This window comes from Rana temporaria, chromosome 11 (genome assembly GCF_905171775.1).
Source record: "Rana temporaria chromosome 11, aRanTem1.1, whole genome shotgun sequence".
In the NCBI taxonomy this organism is placed as follows: Eukaryota; Metazoa; Chordata; class Amphibia; order Anura; family Ranidae; genus Rana; species Rana temporaria.
Window position 1 is genome coordinate 144,773,324 of NC_053499.1, and position 15,541 is coordinate 144,788,864.

A 15,541-nucleotide genomic window follows, 5' to 3' on the forward strand; every position below is an offset into this window, starting at 1 on the left:
GCTAGATTTAGAAAGAGTTAGGCCGGCGTATCAGTAGATACGCCGACCTAACTCGGAATCTGCGCCGTCCTAAGTTTAAGTGTATTCTCAAACAGAGATACACTTAAACCTAGCTAAGATACGACAGCCTGCGCCGTCGTATCTTAGGGTGCAATATTTAGGCTGGCCGCTAGGTGGCGCTTCCATTGAGTTCGGCATAGAATATGTAAATGACTAGATACGCCTATTCACGAACGTACGTGCGCCCGTCGCAGTAAAGATACGCCTTTTACGTATGGCATTTTCAGGCGTAAAGTTATTCCATCAAATAGCTGGACTAGTCAATGTTAAGTATGGCCGTCGTTCCCGCGTCGAAATTTGAAAATTTTACGTCGTTTGCGTAAGTCGTCCGTGAATAGGGCTGGACGTAATTTCACGTCGAAACCAATACGTCCTTGCGGCGTACTTTGGAGCAATGCACACTGGGATATGTACACGGACGGGCTTACGGGTTCTAATCCCTCTCCAGTCTCAAAACAAGAAAGGAAAACCCTTTGCCTATAGTTATACCTTGGTGAGCACGGTAGGTGATTGTTACATTGTTGGTCCGTCATCTCTGACCTTAGCAACTTTTTATACTCAGATTTTCACTTTGTTGTCTCCTCTCCAGTGATTGGGTGAAAGATTTTCCATGAACAGTATTCATTTCCTCTTGGGGCCTCTGATTGGAATATAATGTCATTGTGACACAATAACAATAGTAAAATTCTCTACTAGTGAAGGAGGGAAGAAATGATCTTGGTGTTATTACCACAGGCAGCCAGCAGGTGACACCAGACATCTATAACCCTGTATTCCAGGGACGATTAATGCCTGGATGAGAGGCTTGGGATAGATTGGCACATCCTTAGTACATTGGGATGCCATTCAAGATGAGGTGATGTGCGTTCCTCCACATTTATATACCACATTTTAAATTCTTGTTATAATTTTACTGTGAAAGACGTCTTTTTATCAATTCACACCTTTGCTGTTCCATATTTCCATGTTTTCATTCTTCTCCATCCAGTGGTGGACTGTACATCAGACAGACAGGCTGTGTTAACAAAAATCCTACAGAACCCTGTACTGAGGGATATAGGAAGGTTGCCATTGCTGAGCATTTCCTGAAAATGAGACTTGCCAGGCTTCCTTTGGCTTCAGTGCTTTCTGAGCCACCGTCCTGGAACAAGCATGCAGCCAGTGAAGTCAGAATCCTTGGACTGCCTACTTGTTTTGCACCAGTCATTCAGTAAGGAAGAAAGCCATTGGATACCTAAGGCAGCCAGGCGATTTGTACTTTCAGATGGAGGAGGGGTAAGAGACCATATCTCTCTCTTCTTAACACACCGAGGTAGGAACAGTAAGACGGGGTTCACATATGTGAGGCCACGGGTCCGGTGCCTGGGGTCCGGTGCCTGGAGTCTGTTGACTGGGGTCCGGTGCCTGGGGTCTGGTGCCTGGAGTCTGTTGCCTGTTGTCCGGTGCCTGGGGTCTGGTGCCTGGGGTCCGGTCCGGTGCCTGGAGTCTGTTGCCTGGAGTCTGTTGCCTGGGGTCTGGTGCCTGGGGTCCGGTGCCTGGGGTCTGTTGCCTGGAGTCTGTTGCCTGGGGTCCGGTGCCTGTTGTCCGGTGCCTGTTGTCCGGTGCCTGGGGTCCGGTGCCTGGGATCTGGTGCCTGGGGTCCGGTGCCTGGAGTCTGTTGCCTGGAGTCTGTTGCCTGGGGTCCGGTGCCTGTTGTCCGGTGCCTGTTGTCCGGTGCCTGGGATCTGGTGCCTGGGGTCCGGTGCCTGGAGTCTGTTGCCTGGAGTCTGTTGCCTGTTGTCCGTTGCCTGTTGTCCGTTGCCTGGAGTCCGTTGCCTGGAGTCCGTTGCCTGGAGTCCGTTGCCTGGAGTCCGTTGCCTGGAGTCCGTTGCCTGGAGTCCGTTGCCTGGAGTCCGTTGCCTGGAGTCCGTTGCCTGGAGTCTGTTGCCTGTTGTCCGGTGCCTGGAGTCTGTTGCCTGGGGTCTGGAGTCTGTTGCCTGGGGTTCGGTGCCTGTGGTCCGGTGCCTGGGGTCCGGTGCCTGGAGTCTGTTGCCTGGAGTCTGTTGCCTGGGGTTCGGTGCCTGTGGTCCGGTGCCTGGAGTCTGTTGCCTGGAGTCTGTTGCCTGGAGTCTGTTGCCTGGAGTCTGTTGCCTGGAGTCTGTTGCCTGGAGTCTGTTGCCTGGAGTCTGTTGCCTGGAGTCTGTTGCCTGGAGTCTGTTGCCTGGGGTCTGTTGCCTGGGGTCCGGTGCCTGGAGTCCGGTGCGTGTCTGGTCACCGGTTCAGGTGCGATTCGGGTCCGAAATTTTGCCTGAATTCACACCTAAACTGGACCCAGAGAACGCACACGACCCGTCTGCAATCCAGACCACGGCCGCCCCGGAGAGAGGCGGTCACACTCGCCTGTCATGCGAATCGTATGCGAGGAATCCGATTCCCACATAAGTGAACCCGGCCTAGAGGACCATCACTGTATGAAGCAGATCCCGCAGATGTAATGAAGAAACATTTCCTCGCCTCATATACAGTTTATATACAAATCACAGCTAGAAAGAAGATTGAGAATAATCACCACTAAATCATATTCATTAATAACAGTCACTAAAAATGGAACAATGGTAAATTCCTTTATGCTGCGATCATCCATTTAACCCGCTTTCTATGTATTAACCCTCTCAGTGCCTGACGGGCCCGCTTTCTATGTATTAACCCTCTCAGTGCCTGACGGGCCTGCTTTCTATGTATTAACCCTCTCAGTGCCTGACGGGCCCGCTTTCTATGTATTAACCCTCTCAGTGCCCGACGGGCCCGCTTTCTATGTATTAACCCACTCAGTGCCTGATGGGCCCGCTTTCTAGGTATTAACCCTCTCAGTGCCCGACGGGCCCGCTTTCTATGTATTAACCCTCTCAGTGCCCGACGGGCCCGCTTTCTACCGTGTTTCCCCGAAAATAAGACCTACCCCGAAAATAAGACCTACCCCGATTTTCAGAAAAACCTGCAATATAAGCCCTACCCCGAAAGTAAGACCTAGTTTAAAGTGCTGGTGAAATACTAGTGTTATACTACAGTGTTATATAGTGTAGACTGCGTGTGTGTGTGTGTGTTTATATGATCTAGTTGTGCCAAATACCTTCGGTATATCGCTGACCTCCCGCTCCTCTCAGCTGATCTTACGCGGCTCTCCTCTTCTCCTCTCCTCTCAGCTGTCAGGGGGGATCTCGGGCCCCCCTCCCTCTGTATTCTTTAGAGCTGGGAAGAGACCTCCGGCGGGCCATGGAAGCGCCGAGCGAGCGGCGCTCAGCTGATGTCACGCTGCTCTGCTCTCTGCAAGCTGTCAGTGGGGAATTTGGGCCCCCCTCCCTCTGCATTCCTTAGAGCAGGGAAGAGACCTCCGGCGGGCCATGGAAGCGCTGAGCGAGCGGCGCTCAGCTGATGTCACGCTGCTCTGCTCTCTGCAAGCTGTCAGTGGGGAATTTGGGCCCCCCTCCCTCTGCATTCCTTAGAGCAGGGAAGAGACCTCCGGCGGGCCATGGAAGCGCTGAGCGAGCGGCGCTCAGCTGATGTCACGCTGCTCTGCTCTCTGCAAGCTGTCAGTGGGGAATTTGGGCCCCCCTCCCTCTGCATTCCTTAGAGCTGGGAAGAGTCCTCCGTGGGCCATGGAAGCGCCGAGCAGGGTTCAGCTGATGTCATGCTGCTCTGCTCTTCTGCATGCTGTCAGCAGTGCTCGAAGAGGGAAAGAGAGCTCCAGGGGGTTACAGATGCACCCAGCACTTGAAGAAGGTATGTGGCACAATTGAATTGCAGACATACACATTTTGCAATATGTGGTGCTGTGAATTTTAGGAATTTACAAGCTTTTTTACACAGTTCCACAGGGGATTTCTGACAGGCAGAAGGGAGAGAAGACAGCCCCCGGCATGATAAGACCTACCCCGAAAATAAGCCCTAGTGTCTTTTTGGTTGCCCAAATTAATATAAGACCCGGGCTTATTTTCGGGGAAACACGGTATGTATTAACCCACTCAGTGCCTGATGGGCCCGCTTTCTAGGTATTAACCCTCTCAGTGCCTAACGGGCCCGCTTTCTATGTATTAACCCTCTCAGTGCCCGCTTTCTATGTATTAACCCTCTCAGTGCCCGACAGGCCCGCTTTCTATGTATTAACCCTCTCAGTGCCCGATGGGCCCGCTTTCTAGGTATTGACCCTCTCAGTGCCTGACGGGCCCGCTTTCTAGGTATTAACCCTCTCAGTGCCTGACGGGCCCGCTTTCTATGTATTAACCCTCTCAGTGCCCGACGGGCCCGCTTTCTATGTATTAACCCTCTCAGTGCCCGATGGGCCCGCTTTCTAGGTATTGACCCTCTCAGTGCCTGACGGGCCCGCTTTCTATGTATTAACCCTCTCAGTGCCTGACGGGCCCGCTTTCTATGTATCAATCCTCTCAGTGCCCGACGGGCCCGCTTTCTATGTATTAACCCTCTCAGTGCCTGACGGACCCGCTTTCTATGTATTAACCCTCTCAGTGCCTGACGGGCCCGCTTTCTATGTATTAACCCTCTCAGTGCCTGACGGGCCCGCTTTCTATGTATCAATCCTCTCAGTGCCAGACGGGCCTGCTTTCTATGTATTAACCCGCTCAGTGCCTGATGGGCCTGCTTTCTATGTATTAACCCTCTCAGTCCCTGACGGGCCCGCTTTCTATGTATTAACCCTCTCAGTGCCTGACGGGGCCCGCTTTCTATGTATTAACCCTCTCAGTGCCAGACAGGCCCACTGTGTATGTATTAACCCACTCAGTGCCTGACAGGCCCGCTTTCTGTATATTAACCTTTTCAGTGCCTGACGGGGCCCACTTTCTAGGCATTAACCCTCTCAGTGCCTGACGGGCCCGCTTTCTAGGTATTAACCCATTCAGTGCCTGACGGGCCTGCTTTCAGTATATTAACCTTTTCAGTACCTGGTGGGGCCCACTGTCTATGTATTAACCCACTCAGTTTGTGACGGGGGCCCACCTTCTGTATATTAACCTTTTTAGTGCCTGACGGGGCCTGCTTTTTGTGTATTAACCCTTTCAGTGTCTAACAGGGCCCACTTTCTATGTATTAACCCTTTCAGTGCCTGACGGGCCCGCTTTCTATGTATTAACCCTTTCAGTGCCTGACGGGCCCGCTTTCTATGTATTAACCCTCTCAGTGCCTGACGGGGCTCACTCTCTATGTATTAACCCTTTTAGTGCCTGGAAACTGTCTCATTGCCTGATGGGCCAGTTTTCTATGCACTAACCCTCTTATCGCCTGAAGGGGCCTGCTTTCCATGTAATAAATGTCTCGGGTCCTGACAGGGCCCGCTGTCTATGTATTAACCCTCTCAGTACCTGACAAGGATTAATGAGAGCTGCAGATTGATGCCATTTGAAACAACCTCAGCATGTTGGGGCTTATATGAGATTTTACTAATTGGCTTTACTTATTTATCTACAGCTGCGGGCAAATGTGAGTCATTTATGTAATCATTTTTCAGTTCAGCCAGTGCAATTAACCGAGGCCTGCCTTTGTATTTACACACACCAGCTGAAAGCTGAAATCAGGCTTACAGTTGGAGAGCTTGTTCTGCGTTGCTAATGGACAGAAACAGGAACTACTTAGTTGGGCTTACCAGAGGGAGAGCTCAGGGAGGGTGTCACCAGCGTGGGGATATCACTACTGGTTCAAAGAGGAGATCAGAGCGGCGGGGCAGTGACACCGAGTCTGCAGAGCCGCAGTGACACACTGGGGTGGATTTACTAAAGGCAGGGCAGCCATCACAAATTTTGGGGCCCCTTACACGGCTTTAGGCAGGGCCCCCCTGGAGCAGAGAACCGGGGAGGGGGGGGGGGTGCTGGCAAAAAACAACAACTGTAATCTCTTCTCTCCTAATGCAAAAGATAATAAGCGGGGGGGGGGGGGGGTCATGGGGACCATCGGGCCCCTTGCATGTGTAATGAAAAAAATAAATAACATTTAAAAAATAAAGAAAAAAACAGGAGGGGAGCCAGCCAGGCCTGTAAGGGGCCCTGTGGACCATCTGGCCCCTTACAGGTCTAATGCAAAAATATATATATATATATATATATATATATATATACAACGGGAGGGGGGCCAGCTGGGGAACATCGGGCCCCTTACAGGTGTAATGCAAAAAATATATATATATATATATATATATATATATATATATAAAAAACGGGAGGGGGGCCAGCCGGGCCCCTGGGGACCATCGGGCCATTTACAGGTGTAATGCAAAAAAATATATATAGAAAAAAACGGGAGAGGGGCCAGCCTGTGCCTTCAAGGGGCCCTGAGGACCGTCGGGCCCCCTACAGGTGTAATGCAAAAAAATATATATATATATATATAAAAAAACGGAAGGGGGGCCAGCCGGGCCCCTGGGGACCATCGGGCCCTTTACAGGTGTAATGCAAAAAAATATATATAGAAAAAACGGGAGAGGGGCCAGCCGGGCCTTCAAGGGGCCCTGGGGACCATCGGGCCCCTTTCAGGTGTAATGCAAAAAAATATATATATATATATATATAAAAACGGGAGGGGGGCCAGCCGGGCCCCTGGGGACCATCGGGCCCCTTACAGGTGTAATGCCTGTACCCCCCTGACTAAAGGCAAATAGACTGCAGTTGCCCTCCAGAGCTTAGTAAATGAGGTACAGCTTCACATTGCAGAGAGCACCCAATTACCTGTAAGGAAAATGTTAAAAAAATATGTTTTTGCTTGCACATGATTGGATGATGGAAGTCAGCAGAGCTTCCCCTCATGTACTAAGCTCTAAGGCAACTGCACTGACAGACTGCACAGTCTCTTGCTTTAGTAAATCAACCCCAGAGTCTCCACCTTGTGAGAAATGTTGTCACTCTTTTTATTATATACTTCCTAGAAAGAGAACCTGTCACTTCCTATTGCACAGCATATCGGAGTTCACATTGTGCTCAGACATAAAGGTATCTGTACAATCAGATTGGAACATCTGTGGTGAGCGTTAGGTTTATCTCCAGGTCAATCCACCTACAGTATATCACACCTGAGGGGAAAGGAGGAGTGACCCTTTAAGAGAGGATGGAGCCAAAACTGCGCTATCTGGAAATCTGACCCCCCCACCCCCCTCTTCAATCAGCGGTGCCGAGACCTCGCCGTGGTGTGAAACGTAGACTCCAGATAGAATACTCGGCTCCACTTTCACAGGAGCGGCGAGGTGACTCATGAAACCCGACAACCCCGATCCACTTACCGGACCGGCGAGAAAGAAGAGTCGCTGGGAACTAGTGACCTTCCCGGCCAATAAACTGCCTTATAATGTGGAAGTAATTGGGTCATAATTCAGATTTGACCTTTTCTCTGAATCTCATCTTTGCACATTTGCTGTTCCATATTTCCATGTTTTTATTTATTTCCCACTTAGTGGCGGATTGTACATCAGACAGGCAGGCTGTGTCAGTGATTAAAGAGAACCTGTAATGAGGGATATATGAAGGTTGCCATTGCTGAGCTCCTCCTAAAAATAACACTTGCCGGAATACGTCACAAGCCGTCATCCTGGAACAAGCAGGTAGCTAGAGAAGTAAGAGCCCTTGAAGAACAAACACTGGGGGGGCGCCATCAGGGGGGTACAGGCAGTACACCTAGGGGGCCCAGAGGTTCCCAGGGCAAACCCCCCCCCCCCCCTCCGCTTCTTAATTTTCTCAATTAGCAGCGGTACTTCCCCCCCGCTTCTTAATTCGCAGCAGTGCCCCCACACTTGCAATATTTGCCCACTCTTCTTTGCAGAACTGATCAAGTTCGGTTAGATTTGATGATGACCGTTTGTGGACTGCAGACCTCAAGTCATTCAACAGATTTTCAATGGGGTTTAAGTCTGGGCTCTGACTAGGCCATGCAAGGATATTCACCTTTTTCTCCTTCAACCACTGTGTGCTCATTTTTGCTGTGTGCTTTGGGTCATTGTCATGTTAGAAGGTAAACCTTCTTACTGAGGCTGGCAACCCTGATGGGGCCCCCTAGTGGCATGGGGCCCTCGGGCAGTACCCGAATGGTCAGTCCGCCCCTGAATATATATAATGACACAGATGATAACTAGAATGAAGACTTTGACGTCATTAACAAACACTAAAAAACATACTCATTAACCACTTAAGGACCGCCCCCTGCACATATACGTTGGCAGAATGGCACGGCTGGGCACAAGCACGTACCTGTACGTCCTCTTTAAGTGCCCAGCCGTGGGTCGCGGGCACGCGCCCACGACACATATCGAAGCTCCGTGACTGCGGCCGTGAGACCCGCGGACCCGATCGCCGCTGGAGTCCTGCGATCGGTCCCCGGAGCTGAAGAACGGGGAGAGCCGTGTGTAAACACACCTTCCCCGTTCTTCACTGTGGCGCTGTCATTGATCGTGTGTTCCCTGATATAGGGAAACATGATCAATGACATCACACGTCCAGCCCCGCCCCCCTACAGTTATAAACACATATGAGGTCACACTTAACCCCTTCAGCGCCCCCTAGTGGTTAACTCCTAAACTGCAATTATCATTTTCACAGTAAACAATGCATTTATATAGCATTTTTTGCTGTGAAAATGACAATGGTCCCAAAAATGTGTCAAAATTGTCCGATGTGTCCGCCATAATGTCGCAGCCATTAATAGTAAAAAAAAAAAATATTAATAAAAATGCAATAAAACTGTCCCCTATTTTGTAAACACTATACATTTTGCGAAAACCAATCGATAAACGCTTATTGCGATTTTTTTTTTACCAAAAATAGGTAGAAGAATACGTATCGGCCTAAACCGAGGAAAACATTTTTTTTTTATATATTTTTGGGGGATATTTATTATAGCAAAAAGGAAAATATATTGCATTTTTTTCAAAATTGTCGCTCTGTTTTTGTTTATAGCGCAAAAAATAAAAAACGCAGAAGTGATCAAATACCACCAACAGAAAGCTCTATTTGTGGGGAAAAAAGGACGTCAATTTTGTTTGGGAGCCACGTCGCACGACCGCGTAATTGTCAGTTAAATCGACGCAGTGCCGAATCGCAAAAACCGGCCAGATCCTTTACCTGCATTTTGGTCCGGGTCTTAAGTGGTTAATAACATTCACATATAAAAGAAAAAGAAAGATGATGAATTCCTTTAAAGTGGAGGTTCACCCGAAAAGTAAATTTTTAACCTTAGATTGAGGCTCATTTTGTCAAGGGGAATCGGGTGTTTTTTTTAAAATCGAAGCTGTACTTACCGTTTTAGAGAGCGATCTTCTCCGCCGCTTCCGGGTATGGGCTGCGGGACTGGGCGTTCCTATTTGATTGACAGTCTTCCGACAGACTTCCGACGGTCGCATACATCGCGTCACGATTTTCCGAAAGTAGCCGAACGTCGGTGCGCAGGCGCCGTATAGAGCCACACCGACGTTCGGCTTCTTTCGGCTACTCGTGACGCGATGTATGCGACCGTCGGAAGCCTGTCAATCAAATAGGAACGCCCATTCCCGAACACCATACCCGGAAGCGGCGGAGAAGATCGCTCTCTAAAACGGTAAGTACGGCTTCGATTTTAAAAAACTACCCGATTCCCCTTCACAAAATGAGCATCAGTCTAAGGTTAAAAAAAAAAAATTCGGGTGAACTCCCGCTTTAATTCTCCATCATCTACCTGAACCTTGATTATGTGCTTAGGGAGGACTGATCCTTTAAGTAATCTCTGACCCCTCCCCCACTTTCTCCTTCTCTGTAATATGAATTTAATCTTTTGCCCTTGGAAGAGGAATTTGTTGTTTCCAAAATAGCAAAAAGCAGAAAGTGCAGAGCAGACTGTGCAACTTCAATGGGGCCCGGAAACGCCAATGGTTAAGGCAGCAGCAGTGTCCAGGACATACATTTTGGATAAAATGAATATATAGTTTGGGGACATCAATACGATTATTATAAAATTATTAGTACTCTGTACAATTAGATGAAATATCCTTTGAGATGGAGGTAGGGGAAATGGGGGGGCCCCCTAATAGTTTTTGTTGTGCCAATGCATTTAATATTCATTCAGCCACCATGAATAATCGTTGTGTATAATAGATCTGTTCCCCATGGTCATCAGATCCATCTAGTGGCCATAATGTGGTATTTTCCTGATTGAGGTATCTCAGGAAAAAACCTCTGCGCCGTCGTATCTTAGGGTGCAATTTTTCCACTGGCCGCAAGGTGGCGCTTCCGTTGATTTCGGCGTAGAATATGTAAATGACTAGATACGCCGATTCATGAACGTACGCTTGCCCGTCGCAGTAAAGCTACGCTGTTTCCGTAAGTGATACGCTGCGTAAAGATAAAGCTGCCCCCTAGGTGGCGTAGCCAATGTTAAGTATGGCCGTCGTTCCCGCGTCTAAATTTGAAAATTTTACGTCGTTTGCGTAACTCGTCCGTGAATGGGGCTGGACGTAATTTACGTTCACGTCGAATTTGGAGCAATGCACACTGGGATATGTACACGGACGGCGCATGCGCCGTTCGTAAAAAACGTCAATCACGTCGGGTCACCAAACATATACATAAAACACGCCCCCCCCATTCTCATTTGAATTAGGCGCGCTTATGCCAGCCCTATTTACGCTACGCCGCCGTAACTTAGGAGGTAAGTGCTTTGTGAATACAGTACTTGCCTCTCTGACTTACGGCGGCGTAGCGTAAATACGATACACTACGCCGCCGTAAAAATGCGTGGATCTACCTGAATCCAGCCCATTATACACAATATAATGATAATTCGTGTTTATTCTTAAAGCCTTCGCACAGAAAGTATTTTATCAGTAGACTCCCATAGTCTCTGCAATGATGCAGCAGTCATGATGCTAAGTGATTAGCTGATTCTGGGTGATAATAAAATATTTGCTTATAGGAATTTGTAATACAGGAGCTCCCATTACTGTATTGTATTGTATTGTATTGTATTGTATTGCTCCAGTGCCTCCTATCACTCACACTGGCCATACACGCAGCAATTTGATTGGTTGATCACATCTTTGATTCTGTTTTTGTGTTAATTGAATGCAATCAAACACATAAAGGGATGAATTCGATTGACTGTGAGGTGATGGTATTGAAAGAGCTCTAATCAAACCTGGTGAAAAAAACTGATCACTTTTGCCCACATTTATGTAATTTTTACCGTTTTTTAAGTTGACATTTAATAAAATTTGTTTGAAATTGTCGATTTATTGAGCAGTTTTGAGTTCTGATGGTCAAAGAACCTGATGTGCCGCCAACTGCTGAATGATGGGAGTCCAGAAATAAACTGAAATAATATTTATTTGGAGCCTGAAGGCTTCGTAAAGCTTTGGGAGGAATAAATGAACTCGTCCTGGATCCGTGTTCTGCCCACACTCAGCATCCTATGAGGTGGGTACTGGCGACTGGCTGGTCGGTTTACTGTCCTTCAGACTTTAAGGGTACAAGACTGTGTCCAGTGGGAGTAGAAAATGCCCCGGAATCAGTAGGAGTAAAAAGATTACACAGTGCCTGTGGTCAGAAGGAGGAGGAATAGTGCCCCATCATTGGTATTAGTGGGAGAAATTGTGCCCCATAATTGGTATCAGTGGGAGGAATAGTGCCCCATCATTAGTACCAGTGGGAGGAATAGTGCCCCATCGTTGGTGTCACATATACATATTCATATACACACAATGTTTAAATATAAAAAAACACAATTTATTTGCTGCATAAACACAGTGGCGACAGATTGGATGAAGCCACGAGCGAATCATTCAGATACAGCGACTGAAAAATTACAAAGCATTACAGGAAAGCAAAACTTAAAGGGTAACTCCAGACACGGGGCACATGTATAAAGCAGTGAGTGTGACATTCTCTGGTGAAGAACCAATCACAGTCCTATAACACACATGGACCTGGAAGATTCACCTGCAGAGAATGTGGAGTGAATGTCTGATTTTCTGCTTTATAACTCCGCCCCTGAATCATGTTATATGATGCGGAAGTTTTGTCAGGGGTATTTATTCATTATCACCCATAGGGGGCGCTTAGGCACTGATGGCTCCCCAATGTCATTTTCTCCTCAGATGGAGCTTTACCACCAACCGTGACTCGAATATGACATTGCCAGTGTCAGGCTGGGTGGGTCTCCAGGCTCTTGCCAGTATATATATAAGGGGCGGAGTTGGGAATCCGTGGCCTGCAGTCTCCAGATTGGGTGTTCCCAGAATCCCAGGAATGCAGAGGATTTTACACTGCAGCCCCGGGCAGGGTGACTCCACCCCCTATGGGCCTTTCCAAGGCGGAGTTTACTGACTGACTGAAGTTTACCCTTTAAGTGTCTTTTTTAAAGTCAGAATTAGTAGAAATGATTGTATCACACCAACACTCCCTCGTAGATCAAAGAAACATATAAATCTGGTTCTAGCTATATCATCTCTATATATAAATATAATATTAACATGCTGTATAGGCAGTACAAACAGTAATTGTGGCAGTGACCCGTGTGTCTGCAAGAAGGACTGTCTGTGCTGCTGGTGGGAAGATGAAAGAGGACTGGGTTGGGTAGGATGGGATGAGCATTTTGTGTGGTGGTGATGCAGGTTGTACACCCCTCATCTAGTCTGTGGTGCATCGGGTGGTAATGCAGGTTGTACACCCCTCATCTAGTCTGTGGTGCATTGGGTGGTAATGCAGGTTGTACACCCCTCATCTAATCTGTGGTTTATTGGGTGGTAATGCAGGTTGTACACCCCTCATCTAATCTGTGGTGCATTGGGTGATAATGCAGGGTGTACACCCCTCATCTAATCTGTGGTTTATTGGGTGGTAATGCAGGTTGTACACCCCTCATCTAATCTGTGGTGCATTGGGTGATAATGCAGGGTGTACACCCCTCATCTAGTCTGTGGTGCATTGGGTGGTAATGCAGGTTGTACACCCCTCATCTAGTCTGTGGTGCATTGGATGGTAATGCAGGGTGTACACCCCTCATCTAGTCTGTGGTGCATTGGGTGGTAATGCAGGGTGTACACCCCTCATCTAGTCTGTGGTGCATTGGGTGGTAATGCAGGGTGTACACCCCTCATCTAGTCTGTGGTGCATTGGATGGTAATGCAGGGTGTACACCCCTCATCTAGTCTGTGGTGCATTGGGTGGTAACGCAGGGTGTACACCCCTCATCTAGTCTGTGGTGCATTGGATGGTAATGCAGGTTGTACACCCCTCATCTAGTCTGTGGTGCATTGGGTGGTAATGCAGGGTGTACACCCCTCATCTAGTCTGTGGTGCATTGGGTGGTAATGCAGGGTGTACACCCCTCATCTAGTCTGTGGTGCATTGGGCGGTGATGCAGGTTGTACACCCCTCATCTAGTCTGTGGTGCATTGGGCGGTGATGCAGGTTGTACACCCCTCATCCAGTCTGTGGTGCATTGGATGGTAATGCAGGTTGTACACCCCTCATCTAGTCTGTGGTGCATTGGGTGGTGATGCAGGTTGTACACCCCTCATCCAGTCTGTGGTGCATTGGGTGGTGATGCAGGTTGTACACCCCTCATCTAGTCTGTGGTACATTGGGTGGTGATGCAGGTTGTACACCCCTCATCCAGTCTGGTTTTGAGGACCGTGCAGCACTCATTATGAGATTACCTACAATTTTAAATGTTTTAAATAAAAGGGGGCACTGTACTAAATTAAAGAAGAACTCAGCCCTAATCATATACTTATTTTTTGCACGGAGTAGAGGAGGGTTTGATCCCTTTTCAGGTCCCCCCCCCCCCCCCCCCGCACACATATGACATTGAGGGCTGGCACAGCTGCCCCTCTGATTTACAGTGCATTTCCACATATTCCTATGAAGCAGCCACTAGAGGGTGCTGTCACCATCCTAACAGTACAAGCACTGTGTTGTTAGAGGCCCCCTAGTGGATGTTTTATAGGAATATATTGGGATGTACTTCAAAAAGGGCGACAAGGAGGGTCCAACTCACGGCACCAACCTTGGATATCATGACAGTACATTTCATAGACGTAATAGAGACCCAGCAGGCATCAAGGCCCAGGATTGACCCATTCAAAAAAATAAATATGAGTTTAACTTTAAAACCCAACTATAGACATTTTTGTCTTATTTCTGCGGGTGTCCCAGTTGGGCTGATTCACCTCACTTCCTGTCCTGGTGACACACACAGGAAGTAAAGGGTAAATCTCCCCAGAGGAGGCAAAGGCAGCCGTTTTAAAGTTAAAGACACAAGCAGATTGGGTAAATCTTGATCCTCTTGAATATATATCCTGTCTGCTGCAAATTGTCTGAGATTCTTTGGGAAGAAATGTGAGTGGGGCAGAGGATCAGCAATCACACAATCATGCATGGAACAATAGACAAATGGCCTGTGTCGAGGGGCTTGTGGTAATGTCAGTCCTGTTTGCAGCAGGTCAGAAGGAGGTCAGTTGTACCCGTCAATGAATTATGAATGATCTCAGAGAGTATCAAACTGATGCCATTGACACAAGCTGGTAGCCCCTCGGCACAGGCCCTGAGGCAGGTTGTGGCCCCTGGGGCCCCCGGCAAAATGGTGAGTTTGGTCTGTTCTGCTTGTGAACGTTCTCCATGATGTCAGCACTTGAAGGACGCCTGCACTTTCCTGCCGTTCAGCGGCTGGGGTGGGCGATAATTGTTCACCATGTGGATCCGTTCTTGTTCCTCCTCTGCGTTAAAAAGCAGCGTTTTCCGAAATCGTTCCATCTGCCAAAATAAAGGACAGACCTTTCTTAAAGGAAATCAGACTTTCTGTAAAAGTTTAACTTCATCCAAAACATCCTGAGGTTTGGGACGGAGTGCTGAAGGGGTTAGGCCCTCTGTAGGGGATCTATTTCTGATTTGTATGTCTATGTCCCCATTAGAGAGATTTCCATCACTTCCTGTCTCTGTAAGTACCCAGTACCAGGGCAAAAGGAAATCTCCCCAATTGAGACACAGACTCAACCTTCCTTACTCCATTAACAGGAAACAATTCTCTAAAATCAATTTGTATATTGTATTGTACTGCACACCAGGAATTGGAGTCATCTTGGCCCTTCTGTTGATCATGGTCGTCACCTCAGCTCCCGGGGGGATGTCCTTCACCCCCCCAGTGCCTCCTATCATCATCATCATCTATTATCTACATTCTTTCAAACTTCTTCCCGTAGGTAAGAGTGTTGGAACCATAGTTTTATGTTCCCTCTCTGCCTGTTATAATCAACTACCATTGATTACATATTTATTACCCACTATAGGTACTCCCAATGTATAGCTGCTCCTGATGAGTGGAAACAATCCACGAAACGCGTCAAGCTCTCCTATTTGATGCTATGCCATAGCAATCATATTTATATCATGGATTTGACCAGTTTGAATCATCAATTAATTTTATATATTATCAATTATGTTTTTACACAGTTTGAGTGTACTGTGGGTTCTTTACTAATTATGTG

General features: G+C 47.9%; 1 protein-coding gene across 1 annotated transcript in view; it reads right to left on the minus strand.

The window, feature by feature from the left end:
* Window positions 1–11,758: 11,758 nt before the first annotated feature.
* The window catches only part of CA7 (carbonic anhydrase 7), a 39,703-nt gene continuing 35,920 nt past the window's right edge, over window positions 11,759–15,541 (minus strand). Inside the window, exon 7 of the mRNA XM_040329365.1 lies at window positions 11,759–14,810. Coding sequence (XP_040185299.1) covers window positions 14,682–14,810 — 129 coding nt within the window. The 3' untranslated portion in view covers window positions 11,759–14,681. The remainder of the gene's footprint in view (window positions 14,811–15,541) is intronic.